The sequence below is a fragment of the Notamacropus eugenii genome, chromosome 2 (genome assembly GCF_028372415.1).
Source record: "Notamacropus eugenii isolate mMacEug1 chromosome 2, mMacEug1.pri_v2, whole genome shotgun sequence".
In the NCBI taxonomy this organism is placed as follows: Eukaryota; Metazoa; Chordata; class Mammalia; order Diprotodontia; family Macropodidae; genus Notamacropus; species Notamacropus eugenii.
In genome coordinates this window covers 24,601,309-24,625,605 of record NC_092873.1, presented here as the reverse complement: position 1 = coordinate 24,625,605, position 24,297 = coordinate 24,601,309, and the positions used below count along the sequence as shown (strand labels likewise).

General features: G+C 50.9%; 1 protein-coding gene across 7 annotated transcripts in view; it reads right to left on the bottom strand.

Annotated features, from left to right (window-relative positions):
* Positions 1–24,297, bottom strand: part of OSBPL5 (oxysterol binding protein like 5) — a 107,086-nt gene that overhangs the window by 15,809 nt on the left and 66,980 nt on the right. For 5 of the 7 annotated variants that reach the window (XM_072639451.1, XM_072639450.1, XM_072639449.1 and 2 more), the window contains exons 2-14: positions 23,292–23,448; positions 22,314–22,399; positions 17,394–17,477; positions 17,023–17,124; positions 15,586–15,789; positions 14,769–14,853; positions 13,148–13,319; positions 11,511–11,727; positions 9,351–9,535; positions 6,810–6,891; positions 6,003–6,101; positions 4,735–4,831; positions 1,637–1,735 (exon numbers count right to left, since the gene is read on the bottom strand). In XM_072639451.1, the coding sequence (XP_072495552.1) occupies positions 1,637–1,735; positions 4,735–4,831; positions 6,003–6,101; positions 6,810–6,891; positions 9,351–9,535; positions 11,511–11,727; positions 13,148–13,319; positions 14,769–14,853; positions 15,586–15,789; positions 17,023–17,124; positions 17,394–17,477; positions 22,314–22,399; positions 23,292–23,427 (1,648 nt within the window). In that variant the 5' untranslated portion in view covers positions 23,428–23,448. Of the gene's footprint in view, positions 1–1,636; positions 1,736–4,734; positions 4,832–6,002; positions 6,102–6,809; positions 6,892–9,350; positions 9,536–11,510; positions 11,728–13,147; positions 13,320–14,768; positions 14,854–15,585; positions 15,790–17,022; positions 17,125–17,393; positions 17,478–21,899; positions 21,973–22,313; positions 22,400–23,291; positions 23,449–24,297 lie in introns of all 7 variants that reach the window. The other 2 variants (XM_072639455.1, XM_072639456.1) reach the window with 1 other exon arrangement.

Sequence of the window (24,297 nt, the reverse complement as noted above, 5' to 3'; positions counted from 1 at the left end):
GGGCCACTTTCTGACTCTCTCTGGAGGTGGTGGGTAGGTTTCTCCTCCCTCTACCCTGCCCCAATTGTAGAAATCACACCCATTTGTGTTTTACGCAAAGAATAGTTCTACTTCATTCTCTCTTGCTGTTTTAGATGCTTTGTTATCAGATTGGAGACTCATGTCTGGTCTAGAGAACAGAGAGTGTTATATGTCCGACACGAGCCAAGGTCTCCAGCTCCGAGTCCTTGGAGGCTCGAGGTGTTTTACACCCCTTTGATCAGGGCCTGCTTGGGATAGTAAGATTAGATAGAAGAGAAGCTCCTGGAGGGCAGGGGCTGGTACCATTTTGCCTTGGTATCCCCAGCACCTGGCCCACAGCGGGCACTTCATAAATGCTTGTTTATTAATTAAGACTATTCATAGTGGATTGGGTCAAGCTGAAACTAAGTGTTGGAATCCATTGAAAATGCGTGGCCCAGGTGGCTCCCTCTTGGAACCTTGGCAGTGCCTGCCCTCCCACCGAAGACTGTGTGCTGTCTAACTGTTTTCTGGCTGGCCCAAGCTGGGGTCTGGCTGAGTTTTCTGTAGACTTTTCTCCCAGACCAAGGACCTTGGTTCAGTTGGGAGTCCAAGTGTCCCTGTCTCTCCACGTTCCCTATGACTTTGTGCATTCTCTGCACGGGAGAGAATGTAGGGAAATGAAAAAGAAAAGACCCCCCTGAGAGAAAAGATGGGAAAGCGGCTCTCCAGGGAACCACCAGACCCTCCTTGAGCAGAGAGACCCATTCAATCAGTGCCCTCAGCTCATTCATTCTGAAGAGCCTGAAAGCAGACAGCACCATCTTGTGATCTTTTCAGGTATTGCATCCAAAGGTGGGGATGGATGCAAAGAAAAAGGTATTTTGTCTCTCATTGTGGTGGTGGAGAGGGGAATATCAAGGCCTGGCAGCTGGGTTCTGACCTGATCACTCCCAGTCATTTCCATCACCACATGTCTCAGGGCATCTATTCTGTCCCATGGAGCTGCCTCCCTAGTACCCAGGGTACAATTTTAGCTAAATCCTGGGCTGCTGAGAGTTCAGCTTGAGACCCTCTCCAGCCAGGGTTAGTTGGGTCAGTCTCCGTGCCTTTGCTTATGTGGGGACCTCCACCATGAATGCCCTCCCACCCCTTTCTCCTGTCCAAATTCTGCCCTGGAAGATGCAGCAGAAATCAGCCCCCTCCTACTGGAGGCCTTCTGATCACTCCAGGTAAGGTGAATCTTTCTTTTCTTTGAGCACAGAATCAGGATGACAGGGTCAGAAGGGACCTCAGAGGTCATTTAGTTGAACCTTAATCTGAATCCCCACTATTGCATGTTCCATTGGGAAGCCATTCATATTAGTCTTGGAGACCTTTAGTGATGGGAAGCTCACTACTCCACCAGGCACTTGGGCAGACACTCATCCACAGAGGCCGTGGCTCCTTTTTTCCCCTTTCCCCCACACCTCTGGGCACAGGGATGGGCATACGTTTGCTCCATGAACACTTGTTGGCCTGGGCTATGTGTTCAGAGTGCCCTCCTCCCCACTCTGGGCAGTGGACGGAGGCTCCTGGCCTTTGTGTGGCTTAACCTTCCCCTGGATCCATTGTGGGAAGGGCTAGGCTTGCTTACCTTTGCAATGTGCATAGGGCATTGTGATGATGTAATCTTCTCCTCTACTTAGAAATGTCAGGGTGGCTTTGCCATCAAGTAAGGCTGAGAGGGAATTTCCTGTAGGCACCAAGAAAGATGACGCCCAATGAGACAGAAAGAGGTGGATGGTGGACAGACCCCTTCCAGGGTTTGCCTTCCCCCCCACTTTCAGGAACTCTAAATCAGCTCTTTTTTTTAAGACACAGGTGAGCTAAGTGTGACAGGCCTACATAATAGTGAGACATACTGGGCTGTGGCTTATTTTCAGTATAAAGACTGGATGGCTGCACTGTGGGAACAGAAGGGAGGAAAAATCTTTAACCTTCCCCCCTCTGGCCCCACCCCTTCCCAAGCCACACAATAATATCCCCTTTTCTCAAAGTCTCTCTGCAGCAAGATGTATAGAAAGCCCTCCTTGACTCCCACCTCCTCTTTTGTGGGATGGAGCTGGTTAAGTCTGTGTCTACACTGGCTGCAAAAACCCAGCTGGATTCCATTTGACTTCTAAAGCAATATATTTCACAGGCCACTGTACTCACTGGCAGGTCAAGAACACAGATGTAGTTGGGAGATACTAGAGAAACAATTCCTACCCAGTCATGGGTGGGGTGAGATGGCTGCTCAGATCTCTTTCAGTTAAGAGGCTCCTTATATTTCTGGATTTGGGTCCTGCATTATAGACCTGTGTGTGTGAGTGTATGCATGCCTATACATATGTAGGTATGCATGCATGCATGTGTGTGTATGCAAATGTCCTGGAGTGTGTAAGAGCTCTCCCTGATCATGCTAGTTCCCAGTGAACTCCCCATTTTCAGGATCCACAGGATTCACCCCACACTGATTTCCCCATTCTTGAAAATCTAATCCCAAGGGTTTTAGGTTTTAGGAAAGGGAAGCAGGTGACACAAATCTTCTAGAAAGACCTACTGATAGATACCATTAAGAGTAGCTATAAGTAGGAGGGGAAATAGCACTACCTATATCCCAGAGCATCGAAGGTAACAGCAATCTAAGGGAGGAGCTGGTAACAACAGCCCTGGGTTCCAATGACTCTGCAAAAGCAGATGAAGGATGTCCACAAGCAAAGTGAATGGGGGAGCTCAATCCAAGGAGGTCAGTGGGGCTTCCTAAGTAGTGCTGAGGCTCAGAGAGCAGGGACATGGCTCTGGGGGAGTAACCAAGTCATCACACTGTTAACAGAATCAGCTGAAGGAACTGGGCATGAGTAACCTGGCAGAGACAGAGGAGATAATCTCAACTATTTGTGGGAGAACGATTAGCTTTCTTCTGCTTGGCCCTGGAGGACAGAGCCAGGTGCTACAGGTATTGATTATAGAGAAGCAATTTAGGTTTGTTGTACTATTCCAAAGTGCAGTGGGGGCAGTGGGTCTCTCAGGTGGCAGGGGTCTTAAGAGCAGACACTGGAATGTCACTCAGATGTAATGTAGCGGGGATCCTAGTTCAGGTAGAGATTGGACACCATGGCCTCTGAAATCCCCCTGGATTCTGAGATTCCCTGGTCATTGCTGCCTTGGCAGCTGCTCTGTTTGTCCAGAGAAAAGTCCCTTCCCCTCTCCATGCCTCGTTCCTGTAACATGAGGGAGTTGGATGAGATGGCAGCTCAAATTCCTTCCCATCTATGAGTCTTGTCTTATTCTGCGGCTTCAAATGAAAACACAAGGAATGAGAATTGTCCTTGCTGATTCTCAAAGGGTTTTTAGAGTAAACTATCATCAGCAAATATGGACAATTTGGTCTTTTATTTAGGCAAGTGTAGTAACAAGTGTTTTAAAGAAAATAAGAAAGGGGAGGAAGATCACCAGCAACCAACATGCCTTGGGGCTCAGAGCCTTGTTCCCAGTGCTGGCTGGGTAACCTTGAGCAACTCACTCAATCTCAGCACCAAAGCCTGATGACTAGACATGACAGTACCATGGCCAGCTCCCCCCAGAGGGGTGGCAAGGAAAAGACAGGTAACCCTTGAGATATTTTACATATACAGGTTAATTTTCTGTTTAATGTTATTTCACTCGCTGCGTTATTTGATTTTGTTTTTTTTGTTTTTTTTTCCTGTTCCCTCCACATGATGTTTGAGGACCTGGGCTCAGACGTGGGCTTTGCCATCACTAGTCAGGGGGTCACAGGCCATTCCCTTTTTACACCTGAACTTCAGCTTTCCCATCTGCATAATGAGGACATTGGATTAGATGATCTTCCAGCTGTAAGTTGTGTGAGATTCCATGGACCAGACCATGGTCACTGAGGGCTTTCTATCCCTGCAGGACCCAGAATGAATACAAAAAGAAGAGGGGACTGTGGGGGAGAAGGGGCAGATAGAAGGGAGCACTGGCCTTAGGAGGGCCTCACTGATGCCTGGAGTGATAAACAGTCACAAGTATTCATTCAATTCAATCCCTCTGTACTGGGAGAAGAGATAGGTGAGAGGCACAAGGTCAGATCTGCATCCCAGACGTGGCCTAAGGCTCGATTTGTTTTGAATAACTCTACGTGCTTATCATAAAGGAGGGATTCTGCTTGAGGAGAGGAGGAAGATGGCTGGTAGGGAGTGAGAGATAGGAGGAGGGACTATGGAGGAGAGACATGGAGGTGCAGAATGGGGCAGATGAGCGCCACATTTACCACCAGGTTCATGGAACATTTTTGTTCTTGAGCTCTCCTCCCCCCACTCTATGTGACAGACGCCCTTTCTCAATCAGGTCCTAAGACTTTAGTGATTGTTAAAATTCACAACAAAAGCCCCGTCCCCAGTGAGCTTACAGTCTGTTGGGGAGAACTAACATGCACACAGAGAAGTGAATGCAAAATTATTATTATTATCAAAGTCTGGACCCATGGTTTAAATGGATAGGAGGTTTCCATTGAGGAGACTCCTTTCTCAGTACAGACTATTATAAGCTCCTTGAAGCAGGGTATGTCCTTTGCCCCTTTCTGTCTTCCCGGTTCTTAGCACAGTGCCTGGCACATAGGAGATGTTTAAGCAATGATGATTGATTGATGGTTGATTGGGTAAAGTTTCCTCCCATCCCCCCTCACCCCTGCCCCACCCCTGGTCTTACCATAAAATTTGGACTTGGCTAGGATGCTCCCAGTGATGCAGAAGCCATCCTTCCTATTGCTTACATGGAAAGCAGACACGGGGGGATGATGGGAGACCTGTAAGACAGAACAGCGATTCTGATGAAAGTCCTCCCTCCTGGGAGCTCTGGAGCCAAGCCTACCTGGTCATTCCACATCAGGACCAAGCTCTGAGGCTCTGCCTCCATCCCTTCTGCCCATGCTTGCCCTCTCTAAGGCTCAGAAGAGATTCTTTCCCTCTCAGTAACATGGGTGGCCTCAAAGGTCCCTTGCATTGTCCTTTTCACCTCTCCCCATCAGACTGTAAACTGAAGGACAGAGAAAGGTTCTTTGTACCTCCGGATCTTTGTGCTTTTGGTACCAAGCATAATGTCTTCCACATGGTAGGTATTTAATTAATGTGAGCAAAATTGGATTCCTTTACATTAACTATTCTCTCTTTCAGGCCTTCTTTTACAAAATATAAATCCCCTTGGAGGACCTACCAGAAGTGCCACAAGGGCAGAGTGTCCCCACAGACTTGTGCTCCCGGACAGGAGGGGCCAGGGCAGATTAAGGCAGGGGTGGGGACTCTCTCAGTTCCCTCCCTGCCTTGGTCTAGGCCTGGGAACCCTCTATCCCTACTGGCAACTTCTCCAATAGTCTGGGGCTACCAAGCCCTCTTGGACATTCCATCAGGATGCCCTTCTCTCAGCCTGACCCCAGACAGTTGTGTCAGCCAGGCCAGATTGGCAGAGATTGTGAGAAGAGGGGGAGGAAAACATGGCCACAGCCAAGGAGAAAAGTCTCCTCTATCTGTTCCTGTCTTCAAAGCAAACAATGAGAAATTCAAGGGCTGGACTCCACACTTCAAGTCTGGTGAACAGTGAGCTTGGGAGCTAAGTGGTCCCACTTAGCACCAAGAAACAGAGAGGGTCGTTTTTGGCACCAATTCGGAGTTTCAGGCTGGAATAGAATTAGAGGCCAATCTCCCTCAGGAAAATCAATTTCACTTTCAGTAGGTCTGTGGCCTGAACCCTCTGTCTGATGGCCAGAGAGAGATTTAGAAGGGATGTGACTGTTTTGTGCTTAGGCAGATTCCTTGTGTTCCACAGCTAAGCTAAGCTGGGTAGGGAAGAAAATCTCATTTGAAATCACTCTTCGTTCATCTGAGTTTTGGCAGTAGCTGCAGGACAGCCCTGAACCCTGCTTCTGGGGCAAGCCTGCTTCCAGACCTGGCTTTTAGGGGTAAGGTATGGGAGGGACTTGCCTGTTCAGCAATGTAGAAGGTATGGCTGTTGGTCTGTGGGTGGTACCAGCAGCAGCGGAAGGTCTCTCCAAGGATGGGATTGTAAGGCTTCTTGATTCCCTGGACGAGGAAGAGGAAGCTTGCTTTGCAGCTGGAGATAGAGCCTTCCCCCAGAGCAGGCATGAACCTGGGGTGTTCTGAGCTGCCCCAGCCAATGAGCCCCCACTGCCAGCTTCAAGCATTTGCTAGAAAGCTCCTAGACCAGAAGCTCTCCTAACTGCTTATTGATCAACTCATTTCCTTTGGATGAAGGCAAAGGATGCTCAGATCATAGGGTTTAAAGCTGGAAGGGCTGGGGGCTCTGACCCCCAAGTCTTCTCCCTTCTTTGGAGGGGAACAAAGTAAATGACCCACAAAATCTGTCAATCATCTGAAACTACAGAATGTTGGCTATTGTCACTCTCCTGATCTTTGCACCAGCTGGCTAAGGGGTGGAAGGTGTCAAGGTCCAGTTCAGAGTGTCCCATAGTGGGGTCCCATAGAGTACAGAGTGCTCTCCTCTCTGATCCCCAGGGTCCTTTGAGTGGTTTAAGGCTTTTTACTAATGAGTCATCATATCAGGAAAATGAGGAAAGTATAAGTCATCACTGACCTAGCCTGATACACTCCAATGGAGATAGCCTGACTCTGTGGCACATAGGATGAACTCTGGTGGATCCTTTTGTAATACTAGTGGTGTGATACTACTTTGGTGGTGGGGGGCAAGATTTCAGCAGTCATCAGATTGCCCTGATCACTGACCCTAATTCTATGGCTCTTCTTTCTTACCTTTGGTTTCTTGTAGAAGCCAGACAGATACCATCTTACAACTTTCTTCATACGATTTAAGGGATCTTCTTCCAAGACCGCTCTGGCAAAAGAGGCAAGGAAAGAAGAAACTCACTTAAAGAGTATAGAGGTGCCCATGTTATTCCATTTCCCAGCCATCCCATGCAGCCATAACTGTGGGAACACTGGATATGGCTGTGGCCACTCCATACAGTCTATTGGCACAGTCACTGCTTAAGATGAGCAGGGGACCTCCACCAGGCAGATGGGCTGAGGGAGGAATGGCAAACTCACACTAATCCATATAGAAAGACCTCTGCCAGCAGTGGACTCAGAAAATTCCATGTCACTATTATCTACACTCCAAGAATTTTTCTCCACTTCATCAAATATTGCCCAGTTACACTTTAATCTGGTTTGGGCAGCACTTGGAGAGTTGAGGGATTATTTCTGTACACACCTTTGGTAGAATGGATAGAATACTATATTTGGATTGAGGACATCCTGGATTCAAATCCCACCTTAGATACCTGCTAGCTGAATGATCCTGGGCAAGTCACACCAGCTCATTGTACCTTACTTTCTCCTCCATAAAGTGAGGGCATTGCACATGATGGCCTCTGCTGTGCCTAAATCTTTGGTCCTCTGATCTGTTTAGGTGACAATATGGATTTCCTTATGATCCTTCCCAAGGGCTGGCTGGTCCAGGGCTGGTCCTTGAAAGAAGGGTTATTCTACTTGGTGTAGAGGACAGAAGCAGGAGTAACTGGGTGAATAGGTAGGATCAGAGAGAAAGAGTTAGGCTGGATGTCAAGAGGACATCCATGAGAGCTGTCTATCAGTGGGATGTTATTAATTGAAGGAAGTCAGGTTATTTAGCCTGGAGAAGAGAAAATTCAAGGTGGGACATGAGAGTGGTGTTTTATGATAAGAAGGGCTGTCCTGGGGAAGAAGTATTAGACTTCTTGTCTGGCTTTAGATGGGAAAACTAGGAGCAATGAGGGGAAGCTGCCAAATAGATAAATTTATACTCTCTAGAAGAAAGCAAGGGGAGTGGGCTGCCTTAGAAGGTAGTTGGTTCACTCTCTTTGAACCTTCAAAAACTGGATGGCACTAGCAAGAGAAGAGGTTGAGGGGATTAGTGTTCAGATAGGTTGAGTTTAGGAGGCCTTTGAGGTACCTTCCAGCTCTAAGATCAATGGTCAAGCACAGATCTCTGGGGTCCTCCACTGGAGACCTTCTTCTACATATGGACTCTCTGTGCCTGACCTGTGGCATTCTGAGAACATTCTGAGCTCACATTGGTCTGATCAGCCTCAGTCAGACATGGCACCTTGATTCTAGCATAGTGATATCATTTTGGTCCTCTTTGAGAATGATGGACAACAACCTAACCTTCTAGACTGACATCAAACAGTTAATGACTGCCCTTGGGTACCGCCATTCAGCAAGGTCCTAATTTACTTAATTGTGCTCTTATTTAGCTTATATCTCTCCATCTTTCCCACAAGTACTGCATGAGAGACTTTAATAAACCCTTTGCTGAAATCTTGGTGAACCATGTCTACACTCTTCCCTTGATCTACCAGCCCAGTAACTCTTGTCAACCAATCTAATCCAATAAGATTGGTCTGGCCCAGCCCATTTTTGAGGAAGCCATGCTACTTCTTTATGATCAACATTTACTTTTTTAGATATCCTTTCTAAGGATACTCTGTAATTTTGTCAGTGATCAACATAATTCTTTCCAGCCTATAGTTTGCAGACTGTCGCCTTTTCTTTTCTTTGAAAATGGGAACAACTGGGAAGCTGACTCTGGGTCCATGTAAGGATGACCTTTGTCAGAGTTGTCTAGCAGTGGGCTAAGGAGGTTAATCAACTGCTTGTCATTGAAAGTCTGCAAGCAGATGCAAGCCAGCCTGTTGGGAAGGCCCCACAAAGGCCTTAGGGTTACACATTCCCCAATCTCAAGAGTTGGAGGAGACCTCAGAGCCCCCTGAGTCTAGAAGCACACAGATGTCTAAGCTACCTGGGCCTGAGGCTCTTCTAGGCTCTAGTGGGTTCCAAGGCACAGATCACAGATTGCTTTACTCCCTGCTCAAAAATCTTCTATCATCTTCTGTGTTGCATCTGGGATAAAGTCCAACCAGCTCCCCCGGTATCCTCTCTCTACCCAACTGGGTCCTACCTACCTTTCAACCCTTGTTTCATTACTCTCAACCCAGACCAACAATCATTACTGTTCTTCATAAACTCTGTCCAGTATATTAGCTTACTTCCATGTGACCCAAAGGCAACATGCCATCTTCCATCTTTGTGCCTTCACGAGGCTTTCCATACCCCACACCTGCCTGGCACATACTCCCTCCATTCCTCGCCTGCCAGGACCCCTGCCTTCCTTTGAGGTTCAGCTCAGCTAACTCTTGAGGCCAAGGACTGTTGCTACATCTCATTGTTACATCCTCCACATCCAGCATGGCATCTGGCCCAGAGGTGATGTGTAACACATGTCTGGGCAGTCGTCTGCATTCAGGCACTTACTGAGACAGCAGATCTGCATGGTAGTAGTAGTCAGAGAGCTTGTTGAGGAAAGATCGTGGCTCCAGGATGAACGTGGGAAGCACTACTCGGGACAGGTCCATTCCTGGCCGCAGCTGTTTCAGCAGGATCCAGATGAGGCTCTTGTTTTCATCAGAGACAGTCTCGGTCTGTGATGATTCTCCTGTCTAAGGAAAGAAGAAAATCTCAGTCAAAGGGCTGGGACATAGAAGAGGATGCTGTATTAAAGGCGGGGGGAAGGGAGAATTTTGCCTGACAGGCACTGGAGATGTCTTCTTCAGGAGAGTCTGCAGGAGTCTTCAGGGAAGGCTGGGACAAGTGACTAGGGGGAGATGAGCTCCTTGACTGTTCATGGTGGAGGCTGCTGGCTGCTGCAGTGTGTAAAGGCCTGGACCTTGGGTCAGGAAGATCTGGGTTTGTGTTCTGCCTCAAACCCTACTAGCTGTGTGATCATGCTGAGTGCCTCTGTTTCCCCATCTGTAAAATGGGGATAATAACAGCTCCTACCTCCCAGGGTTGTGGTGAAGACCAAGTGAGGCAACACGTGAAGTGCTTTGCAAACCTTTCAGGGTTCTACAGATGCTAACTGTTGATGCTAGACAGGAGCATCCAGGACCATCCATCTAATATATTTCCAAGATCAAAATCTTATTGACTACACCAAAGGGCTATTGATTTTTCTGGGATTAGAGGACATGAATGGAAAGCTTTTGCCATGACAAGAGGGTGGCTGACATTGTAAAGTCCAGGGAGAAGCCCGGGGTCTGACACATAAAATGGTGGGCACTTAGTAGGCTTGTTTCATTGACTTGAACCAGTGTAGCCTGACACTGCAGACCCCGCTCACCCCATGTCTACAGGCTTTGGACCTGGGGTTAGGAATTATTTCATCACTAGAAGCCTAGAGTGAGTGAGACTGTGAACTCTTAGAAGGCAGAGGAAGCAGCGCCATGCAATGGTAGGAGCATGGAGGTGGAGGCTGGCTCGTCCCTATCATATCGTGGCCTTGGGTGTGACTTCCTCTGACAAGGAGTGATAGCACCGCCTCTTCCATGACTGACGCATGGGGAAAGCCCACTCCTAGCTCATACCAGAGTCTAAAGATGGGAGTAATATTAATGATGGCCAAGAATAACAGCAGCTAACACTGACATCGTGCCTTAAGGTTGGTGAAATGCTTCAGAAAAACCTGGGAAGACTTAGATGAACTGAGGCTGAGTGAAGTGATCAGAACCAGGAGAACACTGTACACAGTAACAGCCACAGTGTATGAGGACTGCTCCAGATAGACTTAGCCCTTCACAGCAATGCAAGGACCTAAAACATCCCCAAAGGACTCGAGGCAAAATGCCATCCACATACAGAGAAAGAATGATGGAATTGGAACATAAAAAAGAAGCAGACTATTTTCTCTTGTGTTTCGTTTTTCCTCATGGTTTCTCCCATTTGTTTTAATTCTTCTATGCGACATGACTAATGTGAAAATGTGTTTAATAAGAATGTATTTGTAGAACCCATATAAGATTGCATGCTGTCTCAGGGAGAGAGGGGGAGAAAATTTAAGACTTATGGAAGTGATTGTTGAAAACTGAAAACAAATAAATTAATTTAAAATAAAGACTGGTGAAATGCTTTACAGTCATGATTTTGCTTCATCATAGGCTGCCAAAGAAACAACCAACTCACAAGTGTGTTGTTCTTGTGGCAAAATGCTGGGGATGCCAGAAAAGGCAGAGGCCCTGCCTCACACCCCCTCCAGGCAGCTGTTCTTTTGGGTTCGGTTATGTACATCTCTAAGTTCGCCCAACATTGAAATTAGGATATGGAGGAAGGGTCGGGCGTCAGGAAGGACCTCTCATGGAAGACTTGTCTTAGAGGAAGCCAGGGATTACCATGGGGGGGTGGTGTGAGGATGGGGAGCATTCCAGGCATGGAACTGGAGGAGCGAGAGGAAGGTCAGTTTGGCCAGACTTCGAGCTTGGGGGAAGGGGAGGAATAAGGCTGTAAGAAGGCTGCAAAGGTAGGCTGGAGGCTGGGAATGCACAGGACAGAGGCCAATGTTTATCTCTCTCCTTTGTTCATCCATACAATGGGGATATGCCACCTGTGCCCTGCCCTCTCAGGAAGATGCCTTGCCCCTACCTCCCCAAATTCTTCGTAGATCTGCTCGATGTATGTCGTCCCTTTTTTCTCCTGACCATTCTCCCCAGGTGTTTCTGACTGGTCGCTTTCACTATCATTGGTTTTCCGGCTGTTTTCTCGGGTGTCATTCTCTGACTCCTCGATGGTGTCTTTCTCTGACCTGTCCGAGAAGGCGTCATTCTCTAGCTGGTGATTTTCCAGGGAGGTCTCATTCAGCCTGAAAAATACAGGAGCCCAGGTCCTTCCATCAGAGGCCTCAGACACACTGCCCACACCAGGGCAGCTCCTTCCATTGCCTAGGGCCAGCTACAATGTCCCAAACAAAGGCACAGCAATGCACTGGGGCAACGATGACCTTACCTGCACCCCTAGACCAGAGCCAGAGCCAGGGGTCAGAAAGTCCTTCCTGTCCTCTGCACTTGGGAGAGCAGAGCAGAGGAAGAGGTAACCAGGCTTCGCCATTTAAGGAGCCATTTACAGACACCACTTGAGTACTGGGGCTGAGTTCAGCCTTTGGAGGGATGGAGGGAGGAGAAATGCACCAGAGAGAGAGCAGTCCTCCCCTGTCCAACCCCCACCCTAGTGATGCAGTGCAGAGTGTGCTGGGTTCAGAAGACCCAAGTTCTGATCTTGCCTCTGATATTAGCTGGGGGACCCTGGCCTCAGTGAGCAGTCAGCCTCAGTTTGTTCCCGTGTGAAATGAGAAGGTCAGTGGCTTCTCACAACCCTTGCAGCCCTAAATGTACAGTGCTGTGATCTTCCATCCTTCTCGGCACCCCCTCTGTACCCTGTCCACACTGGCCTCATCCTTCAGGGCTCAGCTCGAACTCAGTAAGAATGGGTGGAGCTGAGCCAAACTGAACCCTCTGGCTCTGTGAACCTTGGGACATTCTTCTTGTTCACCACACTCAATGCCCCGAGTCATTAACTGAATGAAGGGCTCAGTGACCCCTGCCCCCTCCAGCTGGAGTCTAGCTTTCAGCCCTTGTACTCGGCTCCCTGTCCTCATCCCCTCCCCCTTGGGAGGCTTGGCCCAGGCTTCAGAGCTGCCACGGAAGCTTTAAGGCCTCATCTCCCTGCAGTCTCATCATGACTCTGTGGGGCAGCATCTCCATGTTACACAGGAGACTGAGGTTCAGAGGGGAAGAGATTTGTCGGGGTCACACAGCAAGCAAGGGTCAGAGGTGGACTTTGAACCCAGGGACCTCTGGATTTCTCCTACCAGCTCTAACCTCTATCAGGCTGGGCTTTCTGAGGTCAGTGACTGAGTTTCTCCTGCCCTCCAAAGCAGGATTCTCAGTGGGGGGCGTCGCATGTGCTAGGAGTTGCAGAGAATAGTGATTAGTACAGGAGGGCAAGGCTGGGTGTTCCTCAGCAAGACAAGTGACCGTTGCTGAATCAGTGTTGTGTGACATAGATCCACTCTGCGGACATTGGAACCTACCATACAGACCCACAATGGGATGATGCTGTCTCCTCTCCCGCGTGCATTTACACCGGAGGATTTGACCCTCACAACAGAAGGGCAGTGATTATGGAAAGCAAAAGCAGGCAGAGAAGTGGGAGAGGATCAGTGTGGACAGCGCCATCTCCGTCCAGCCCTGGCCCTCCCCTGCCCTGCCTGGCCCATGGCTTACTGAAAGAGATCCTGGTCTGAGATGGTCCCACCATGCAACAGCCCATCCAGAGGCATCTGGGAGGAGTCCAGCTGGCTGGTCAGCTCACCATCCTTCCCCTGTTTGGAAGCACTGAGCCGGAAGAGGCTGGAGCAGCGCAGAGCCAACTCCAGGGCATCCAGCCAGCAGCGGCCTGTGCATGGAGAAGTAACAAGGGTGTCTCGTGTTTCCAGCCTGCTGCAAGGTTCATAAAACATTTTCCTAAATTTTTGTGTCAAATATCTCCAAGAAGGGTATGATATCAAAGATACAAAGGCAATTAATGTTTGAGACTGCGAGCTACTCCCCAGTGGATAAGTGGTCAAAGATATGAACAAGCAGGCCTCAAAAAAAGAATTTCATACTATTTGCAACTATGTGGAAGACCACATAGAGAAGAAGCTAAATGGACACAGCCCTGAGGCTTCACTGTACCTCGTGCATCGGCAAAGATGACCCAAAATGGGAAGGGTCGATGTTGGGGGGAGTCAGTGTGAACAGAAGGGATGCTAAGTCATTGTTGGTGGATCTGTGATGGGTCTAACCACCCATCAGAAAGCAATTTGGAATTAAAAAAGAAATGAAAATGTTCTCCGTGACCCAGAAATGCCACTGCTGGGTACATATCCCAAGGAGGTCAATGTCAAAGAGAAGGGGCAGAGATGCCAGGATATGGGAGCCACCATATTATGGAGGCAGAGGACTAGGAGCAAACTGGGAGCTCATTGATGGGAAATGCCATCACAGGGCATGGATGGAATGGACCTGGGACTGCTTGGTTAGAGGGCCATCCTGCTCTTCTTCCTCAGGCCACCACGGGGGGGTGCTGTGGGGCAGGGATAGAAAACCAGGCCCTGCCAGCCAAACTATTTGCTTTGGGGGGGGCAGAGTGACCCCATCATGGGCAGAGAAGTGGAGGTTGGGGGCTTGAGCCTCAAGCCACAGGGCTCTAGATATGGGGGGGCAGGGGAGGAAACTGGGGTGCAGATCAGAGGTTCAGAGACTGCATTGTGAATGAATGCAGAATCAGCCCAAGAAGCTGGGTCTGGGCCCCAGCCCCAGCTGTCTTCTCCAGGTCATACTGCTGACTCATCCCTGGAGAGCAGCCAGGCCCCTGGAGGTGGCAAAGCCAGAGCGCCTCGGTCTGTCACCAGGGGATCTTGGGGCATCTGTCTGTGACCTGGAGGAAGACTGCAGGGGTCTGCCCCAGATGGCTCCTGGGACATCTACGTCCTGGAGTGGGCTATCCTGACATGCCTCATGTTCTTACCTCCTACCTAGAAAATGACCTGGTGGTTCTGGGTTTCCAGTCTAGAACCCATTGCTTTGCATAGAGAAACTGTTTAGTAAATGTTTGTTGACTGACTGACCAACCAGAGTCTGTTGTGCTCCACATGCATGGGTATGCCAGGAGGGTAAGCTTGAGGATCTCCCAGCTGAGGCTGGAGGGGCCCTTTCTGGCTGTGGCACTGAGGGATTCCTGCTCTGGTACATGCTGGCACCTCTCTGGCTCCACAGATCCTAGGGTGCTGAGATGTGTGACTGGTAGCATTTTGTCCCAAATCAGAAGGGAAGCCAGGTGTGGGTGGGAAAGAGGACTTACCATCTGACTCAGAGGGTGCCCTGAAGATTAGGTAGCTGCTGGGGAGGGGCTGGGTGATGGAACCGACATTCTCTCCTTTAGGACCCTATGGGAGAAGATGCACAAGCAGATGGTGAAGGAGCTGAGGGGCCTGGAATGGCACCCCCTACCCCACCCTCTGAGGATTAGACAGAGCCCTGGGCCTTGTCGGGGGGAGAGGGCACAGTGATGCTCAGCAAAGTGCTGCCTGCCCGCAGGGGAAAATATCAATGAGGCTGGCAATGAGGTATCTGGCACCCACATCCTCAGGAAAAGTCTGCCGGAGAATGGCAGGGCCTCTTCAGAGCATGGCAGAGATCTTGGCAGTCATCTCTGAGCAGCAGGAGGTACAGTAGATGGGGCATTCTCCTCCCACAGGCCCAGGGGTTTCCTGCCTTTAAAACTGTTCTATCCTTGGAGTCTTAGGAAGACCCTGGGGGCTGGCTGGGGTCATTTCTTCCATTGTACAGATGAGGAAACTGAGATCCACAGAACAAAAGGTGACCTGGTCTCTTGGCTAATTCCAGGGGCCATCTCCCTCCTCCCAGGTCCTCCCCCCTTCCCTTCTGCCCTCTGGCCAGACCTTAAGATCTGATCTACTTGCAGGGGGCTGGACCAGGTGAGCACTTTCAGTCCTTTGGCTAGTTGTATGAGGCAGAGTGACTTTGTGAGTGCCCAGGGACCTGGCCACCTCTCCCCCTTCCTGCCTACCCTTAGGGAGACAACTCAGCATGGTCTCTTTGGAAGGCCTTTTGACCTCGGAACTTTGCCCCTCTCAAGGCCTCTTTCAGGACTTTACCTTCATGGCCCAGATGGACTGGTCCAGGGGGTGAAACAGTTTAAAGCAGAAGCCGTCCTTCTTGGAGGGCCTCTCGATGAGCTCACAGGAGTGCAGCAGGATGGTGCCCACCCACTGACCCACTTTGGGCGTCTTGTAAACCAGTAGCACACCTGGTTTCAGGATGCACCAGAGCTTGGTCCAGCTCTTCAGGGTCCCCCGGATCTGAGCCATGGGAAGAAGGCAGAGGGTCGGGATGATGGCACTGGAAGGTCCACATCCAGGATCTCCCCATTATCATCCCCATTTCACAGCTGGAGAGACTGAGGCCCTTCTCTCAAGGGTCGTCCCATGAGAACCTTTCCTGACAGTCTCCTCTGCCCTGGAACTTAATTACTTGTGCCCACATTGTGTCCCCTCTAGTAGAATGACAGGGCAGGGCCTATTTCGTCTTTCTGGGACTGGCGCACAGTAGGTACTTAATGAACATGGGCTGAATGTGTAGAGAAGTTTTTTTTATATGTAGATCAGTTCATGCGTCACCTCCAAGGAGAGTTCTGATCTCCTTCCTGCTTGCAGAGCCCTCCACAGCCTGGTGCCATTACGTCCTCACTGACTGTTACCCACCTCTTGATACCCATGTTGCAGCCAAACGGGCTGTCTCTTCTCCATCCCCCAGATGCAGCCAAGCCCATGATATTCCTTGTGCCTCTCACTGTCCTCCCTCTTCCCCCTTCCTCTCATCACTGCCCACTCCTCTGTTACAGTCCAGCTATGATGCCTCCTCCAATGAGCCTTCCCTGCTGCCCTCAACCAGGAACAGTCTTCGCACTGGGTTAGCTACAGATTGAGCCTGGTCCTTTCCCAATGCACTTTGCTTGTCACATGAAATGCCCAGTTATCTGAATGTCTGATGTCCTGGCTGACTGGAGAGTGCTGCCCCCAGCATCCATTCCCATTGACCCTCCAGTTCTGTCAGGTGGGGTTCCTTCTTCTCCCTGAATGCCCACGATGTAGCCCAGCCTGGGAGACCCATCCCTGCAAGGTTCCGATGCCCCAGACTATTAGAACTTGTCTGCCTCATCCTCTGGGATTGGGCCCCAGGTGGTATCCTGGCCCTGGACTAGCCCACCCCTGACCACTGTAGTGACTGTGGGGGAGGAGGAGACTATGGCCTTGGTGTCCCTGGGGCTAGAGGTGGAGAGCTGGGAGAGGTAGCCTCCTTTCTGACTCCCCCTAGGTGCCAGGATGTCTTTAGATTTAGCTTGTCTCTAGAGTGACATGCATCCACATACATGTGTACATATACATACACACATACACATTCCCATCTCTCCTGATAGAGAGTAAGTTCTCTGAAGGCAGTGACTGTCTCAGATTTTCTCCTCTATAGAATGAGGGGCTTGGTCTAGATATGACCTTGAAGGGTCTTCCAACCCCTGGGGCTGAATCCTATACCTTCAGCCAGTCAGCCATGATGACCACACTGGGGTCCTTTAGGGCGCTGAACAGCTGCTGAGTGGCCCGCTTCTTTTCCTGGCGGTAATTCCTCTTCTGGACCTGATTTGGACAGGAAGTTTAGAGTTAGTCATGGTAGGGTTTGGAGGGAAGAGGCAGAAAGAGGCAAGGAAAGGAGTAAGGTGCGGGGGAGGAGGGGCACTGGGGAGGGGAAGGCAGGAGATGTGCTTGAGGGTGGTCCACTGCTGCCATGAGCTCCCTCTTGGAGCTCCAGTCTCCCCTTCCCCTCCCTTAGGGCTAGTGTCAGAGGAAGGGATGCGGAACAGCCTCATGTGTCCAGGAAAGCTCCAGGAGCCCAAGACCTCCCTTACCTTGAGAGTCTCTTTCTTGGTGACTTTGGCCGTGGGGGACAAGGACTCTTTGTCTGATCCATTGCAAATCCTGTAGTCATTATTCTGTGTAAACAGGGAGACACAGAGAGGTCAGCCTGGGGAGATGGCCGCTGCCCCTTGGCCTGCACCCATAGGGCCTGCTGGGCGGCTGTTCTCACAGCTCTTGGGTCCCCGGGCCCCTGCTTAGGAGAAAGCAACATCTGTGGTGGGATGTGCAGGGACAGTGATGCCATGCACTGCCCTTATCCTCACACCTGCTGACCTCCTTTGTCCCTGGCTCCATCACTGCTCCTTTGCTGTGATCAGGGTTTCTTAGAGGACAAGAACAAGGCATGGAATTTATGTTTTTGTGCTTGACTCAATGCTTATCTTCCCGTGGGATCGAAATCCCCCTGAGCAGGAAAGGCTTTAAGAATCACAGCATCTCTGGCTAGAAGGGACCACTTCCTCACCCAGGGGAGGAATTTCCTCTAGAGGATCCCTGATTATCCAGCCTTTGCTCAAGACCTCCCCATGAAGGGGAACTCACTATACACAGCAGCATAGTCCCTGCTACTTGACCATTAGCGAATTCCTGCTGATACCAAAGGATTCTATGGCCCAGGCAGCCTGTCTCCTCCTCCTTCCCTGTCCCTGCTCTTTGCTTTCTCTTCTTCCCATATCACTCTATCAGACCCTGCAATGGAGCCCCCCTTGTGTCCCATCCAATCTCAGAATCAGGGCTTCCTTTCAGCCTCCCACACTTACCCACCCACACCCACAGACACACCCACATACAGACATCTCCACCCCCATCCCCACACATACACACTCACACACATTCACTCATCCACCCACACAGACACCCCCCCACAGACACACATATATATCCGCCCACACCCACACCCATACATTCACACTCACACACATTCACTCATCCACCCACACAGACACCCCCCCACTGACACACATAGATATCCCCCCACACCCACACCCATACACACACATTCACACACCAGACATACACACACACACACACACACACACACACACACATACACACACCAGCAGCAGCAGCTCCATCCAGGGATACTTATTCGTCACCTTGGGCTAGGTGCTATGGGGGAGAAAGGAGGGAGGACACCTGGGAGCTCTCACTAGCTGGCAAACATGACACACTCACAAAATGGAGACAAAGACAGAACAGGGAAGAGCCAGCGCCAGGCTGGGGGCTGAACCTCCCAGCACTGGAGGAAGCTAAAAATCACGAAGAGCGTGATGCTGGGCTCCTGAGACATAGCCCAAAACCAGGCAGGTCAGGTGGCCAGGGATGAGGAGGAGAAGGTCCAGTCGGCTAGACAGGTGGAGGGCCCCGTCATCCCAACCACCTGCTGCAGAAACTGCCAAACCCTCAGGATGGCCTTCCCTGACTGAAGGGGCAGTCGGGAGAGAAAGTCCTCCTCAGTGTCTGGGCAGCAGAGAAGCAGGCCCAGGAGAGAGGGGAGGAGGGGACAAGGGGCAGAGGAAAGGAGAGGTGTGGGGAATGAAGGAAAGGGAAAGGCAGGAGGGGATGGAGGGAGAGAGGAAGGAAGGAGAAAAGAAAGGGAGGGAGTGAAGGAAGGAGGGGACAGAGGGAGGGAAGGATGGAAGGGGGAATTGAAGGAGGGAGGAGAGGGGAGGAAAGGAGAGGGGGGAGGAGACAAGTAGAGAGGGAAAGAGAGATGGGGACGGGGCAGAAGCTGGATAGTTCCCTCCAGTGCCACCTGAAAGGCAGAGCCCCTGGACCTGAGCCCTAGGAGGTGGCAGCGGCAGCAGTGGCGACAGTCATGTTCCACAGTTTGGTTGCATAAAGTTCAGGACTCCCTACCTGAATCCCAATCCCACCTGCATTTCCTGGCTGCTGGGCTCTGTGGGTAAAGGAGAGCCTCAGCCCAGCTTCTGCTCTGCTGGGGCTTATGGTCCAATGGGGTGGGGGCAGGAGAGCACCTGTGTACGTGTCTTCTGAGGGAAAGCAAGATGGACAGTACAGAGATGAGGCCCAAGACATGGGCCATGGAGGAAACTTCGGGGACGTCATCTTTAGAGGGTAAGGAGGGATCCCTGGAGGAGGGGGGATGGGGAAGGTATGACCTGCACCGGAGGAAAGATGAGAGGAGAGTGGGCAAGAGAGAAAAGCCAGCCTTCATGAAGGGAGGACATGGGAGACCTTGAATGCCAGCCTGAGGGGCTGATTTCTGTCAAGGGAAGCAGTAGGGTGCTATTGGAAGCTTTTGAGGAGAGGAATGGTGTGATCTGAGCAGTCCCCTTTGGGTATCAGTGTGAAGGGTGGATTGGAGAGTCTGGAGGCAGAAAACACAGAGACTGGACTAGGTGGCCTCTAGACTCCTGCATAGCATCCCTGACGGGTGTTCAGATCCAGACATCACTGCTGTGCTGGCATGAGGCCCCTGCCCACTGGGCCAAGGGTACAGGTGCCCGATCTTGGTGCACTACTCCTCCAGCAAAGTCTTGCAAGTCACTAGGGCTGGTCCTTGAACCCACTGGATCCCTGCTCTCCCTGGATTCCTCACCTCTGATTTTAAACAATCAATGAACATTCTCAGGGCCAAACCCACTCCAGGGTGACCATGCTCTGCACTGTAGCATGACTGGCTCTGTGAGAGACACTGAGACAGGTACAGGAAACAATTCTCAAATGCAGTACCCCAAAGCATAAGCCACAAGACCACTAGACTCACCCAGGAGGGAGGGGTGGGACTGAATACTGGCAGCACCAAGTGTCCTGGCTATCCCTATTACCCTCACCAATCCCAATCAGCCAGCATGGTGAGCTGACTAGAGTAGAGGGCTGCCAGCTGGCGGGAGGACAGCCTCCAGTTTTAGCAGCCTGGGGGATGAACAAGAGGAAGGGAAGGGGGGAGAGGGGGAGAGAGAGGGAGAGAGAGAGAGAGAGAGAGAGAGAGAGAGAGAGAGAGAGAGAGAGAGAGAGAGAGAGAGAGAGAGGAGACACAGAGGAGAAAAGAGAAAATACGGGGGGAGGAGAGGAGAGAGGAGAGGAGAGGTGGGAGAGAGGGAGAGACAAAGAGAAAATCCATATGCAGAGACAGAGAGCTCTGCTCCAGCTTCTTTGTGACCCTGGGCCAGTCCCCTCCCCTCTCCAGGTTTCACTTTCCTTCCTGTAAAGGGAGAGGGCTGGCCCAGGGGCTTCCACAGTCTTTCCAACTCTCAGTGCTCTGGCTCTGTGGTCTCAGCAGGCCAGTGCCTGGGAGGGGGCTGATGATCTCTGGCACTGAGCAGCCACATTAGGGACAGAAGTCCATGCACACGTGTGGTCTCTTCCTCCGTGGAAAGGACTGAACTAAGATGATGGTGGGAGCAGGAGGGGGCGGGGCAGGGACAGAGGCAGAGAATGGTACAGACCTAGTGCTTTTAGAGGTTGGCCAAGAACACAGAACTGGGCCCTCAGAAAGGCCTTCCCTACCACACAGTAGGCATCTAATAGATATTTATTTAATGGAATGGAATAAGCCCCAGGAAATAAGGGAGATTGGCGTTAATCATGCAAGAGTTGCGGCCTGTGGTCTCAGACCTGCCTCTGAGCGCCCACAGTTGCTCTTAGGGGAACTCCCTGTGAATCTCAAAGGGTCACAGTTGCCTGCTTCCTTGTCTTTGTGTCTCATGTGCCCTCCTCCTCATCCTACAGAGCTCTGGTCAGATGGGCCCCACCCAGCACTCAGCATGTGAAGGGTGAGTTGAAGCTGCCGGGGTCTGAGGAGCCTGGACTAAGCCCCCAGGGGTCAGGCTGAGCTTCCCAAGGTGGGGTGGGCCCTAAGCTCTGTGTCTCCCATGGGGCCCAGAACAGGGCCTGGAGCCACACAGGAGCTCTTTCCCAACTATTGGCTTCCTCCTTGAAGGCATGGATGGAGGAAAGACAAGCCCTGATTCCTCCTTGCCATGGGGGCCAGTTGAGAGTGGGGACCTGAGAGCCCAGGATGAGCAAAAAGATCCTGTCTGAACCAAAGTTTAAACTCAACCAAACAGTCACATTTCCCAAGACTTGCTGGTGGGGAAGAGAGCTTTGTATCTCATGTCCTCTGAGGGGTGACTCAGGCCACATGAGGGAGTCCCTCCCAGCTCTGCATCCCACTTGCCCTGGTCTAAGGCCCCTCCCAGCCCAGATATTCTTTGTCTCCAGCCTCACCTAAAGAGCTATAGTTAAGGAGCTATACTCAGTGTTGACTCAGATGACAACTCACAAGCTATGTTGAAATGCTGGATTCCAGGGCCCCAGGATTCTCTGTCCAGAGCTGGCAGGTGCATCAGAGACCATCCAGCTCAATGCCCCACCTTTACCGTAACCTGGGGCCCAGGGGAGGGAAGTTCCCAAGATCCTTCACACCACCAGATCTCAGAGGCTCCTCTGGGCAGCCTGTGAGCCACACTCGACCAGGAACATCATCCCCTGATTTGCCAAGATGACTCAGGAAAGCCAGGATGTGTCCTTACCATGGTGAGGGTCAGAACCCAGGTGTCCTGGCTCCCAAGTCTGATTCTTGTTCTAACCCCCACCTTACATTTGCTGTTTGGGTGGGAGGAGAAGTTCAGTTAGGTGGGAAGTGACCAGCTCATCCCAGCCATACCCCCATCTCCCTAAGGCTGTCTGTCATTCTCTCCAGACCCAGAAAGTCTGAAGGTTCTGTCTCCCTTTTCCTGCAGTCCCATCCTTCCGGAGACAATTGAGCCAGGCCAGCCTGGGCCCATCCCTGAGTCCAGTTATTCCAAGAAAAAAGAAAGGCAACATCCTGGTGCCCCCGTCCCCCCCGCCCTGTGTCCTGTGCCCCTCCCCCATCCCCAGCCCCTTCCGCCCATGTACCACCAGTCCTGGTGAGTTGTGGCCACAGGTTGGGCCCGGGGGCTTACCTGCAGGGCTCTGGGCACGGACACAGGGGTCTGAGGCACTTCATCCTTCAGCAGGGACACACCATTGCTGCCTTCCATATCTTTGCCTGAAACATGGCAGCAGTAAGGGACGGGGCCAGTGTCCTCTGAGAAAGGTGGGCACTCACATTGCCCACGGGGGAGGTGTTCAGAGGCAGGCCTGGGCACTGGGGGATGGAGCCAGGCTAGAACCCAAGGCTTTTGGCTTCCAGATCAGGGCTACCCTCTGGGCCTTATGCCACTTGGATTCTCATCCTGTCATTGCTGCTACTGTTCCATGAGCCAGGTGATTTGCCCATAGCTGTGAAGTATTAGAGGCAGGATTGGAGTCCTGACCTCTCTGCTGACCCACAGCATTGCCCTCGGGCATCAGAGATGGGGGACATAGGCGGCAGAACATTAATCTTGGCTTTTACTTACTCATTTACAACTTGCTCGGACTCAGTGCATCATTTAAAAGCAGAGGGGAGGCATGCATGTGTGTGTGTGGTATATGGCCATGAGTGTGCACAGGTGTGAGCATGTAGAGGGGATGACAAGGAGGGGGAAGGAAGCTGCCTCAGTGGCTGCACCTCCACAGAATTTAAAGGCCCAAGTTTGAATTCCAGTGCAGATGCTTAAAAGCTGTGTGATCCTGGACAAGTCACTTATACCTATCTGTGACCCAGGTCCCCTGATCTGTAAAATAAGGGGGGAAGACTTAAAATAAGGGGGCAACACCTCTATCCCTTGAAGGTTTGTGAACCTCCACAACTTTGTTCATAGATGTTCACAGACGGCATCAGAACTGGAGGTGTCTGACCCTTCATCCTGTGTCCTGTTTCCCATGGGGGATTCCCCTCAGCAGCTGTGGGGGGGGGTGTCAGGATCAGGATCGGGTTCTCCTGGCTGGTCATGTGCTCATGCCCTCTTATTATCCCCAGGGACAATGCTGTGCTTGCCTTCCTAGCTAGAACTGACCTGGGCTGAGAGGGTAGATCTCATGGTCTCCACTAAAGAACAGGTTCTTGGTCAGTTTCCGAGGGTCAATCTTCTGCGGGGTGGAGGAAGGTGGACAGAGGGAAAACCTGCGCCGTAGGAAGTTCTCCTCCTTCATGGTGTGGGCTGTGGGGGTTCTCTGAAAGGAAGCAACAACACAGCAGTTCATACAGAGTATGGGAATACAGAGGAAGGCAAGATACTTCTGTGCTTCCTGAATCCAAGCTCCTAGACATCTTACATGGTCAGAAAGAACTTGGGCTCTCCATGGGGGGAGATAGAGAGGGACGAGGCTTCCAGCTGCTCTTAGGAGCAGGTTCCACAAAGTTCCTTCCAGCTTGGAGCACATCTAACCTAGCCCCCTATGCCTTCTCCATCTCCGGGTCTGGAGAGCTGGGATTTGGCCTCCCAACAGCCACTCCACAGGTCCTGGAAGATTTGGAGATGCCGAGAAATCTGATTTGCTACAGAAGCCTTGAATTGTATGGGTCCTTATTTTACTTATTTGTTTGTTCATTCATTCATTTATTGATTTTTACTTTGAATGTGCCCCAAATTGGAGCATAGATAGCCACATAGTAACCTCAGAACAGCCTATATCCCCAACTACGACAGGACACTCTGTCTCACAGAGAGCAAGTCAGCTTCATGGCCAAAGCACCAGGAAAAGACGGAAACCGGAAGATACAAGAGAGATTGATGTACAATACAAACTCGAGAGAGATAGAGGACAGAAGAGAAGATGGTGGTGGTGGTTGCGGTCCTTCATCTTCGAAGAGGGCCAAAGTGACATCACCATTGTACAGTGAGATTTCAGTGTGTCCAGCTGTGGCTGATCAGACCAATATGAGGTTGGGCTCTACCACAGGTTGGGCACAGATAGTCCATATGAATATTTTGGGTGGATATCCCAAATTTGCGCATCCTGCGTTTACTTTGTGCTGTCTCAATTTTGCTCTGCTCAAAGAGCACAGCACCCTTTCTGATT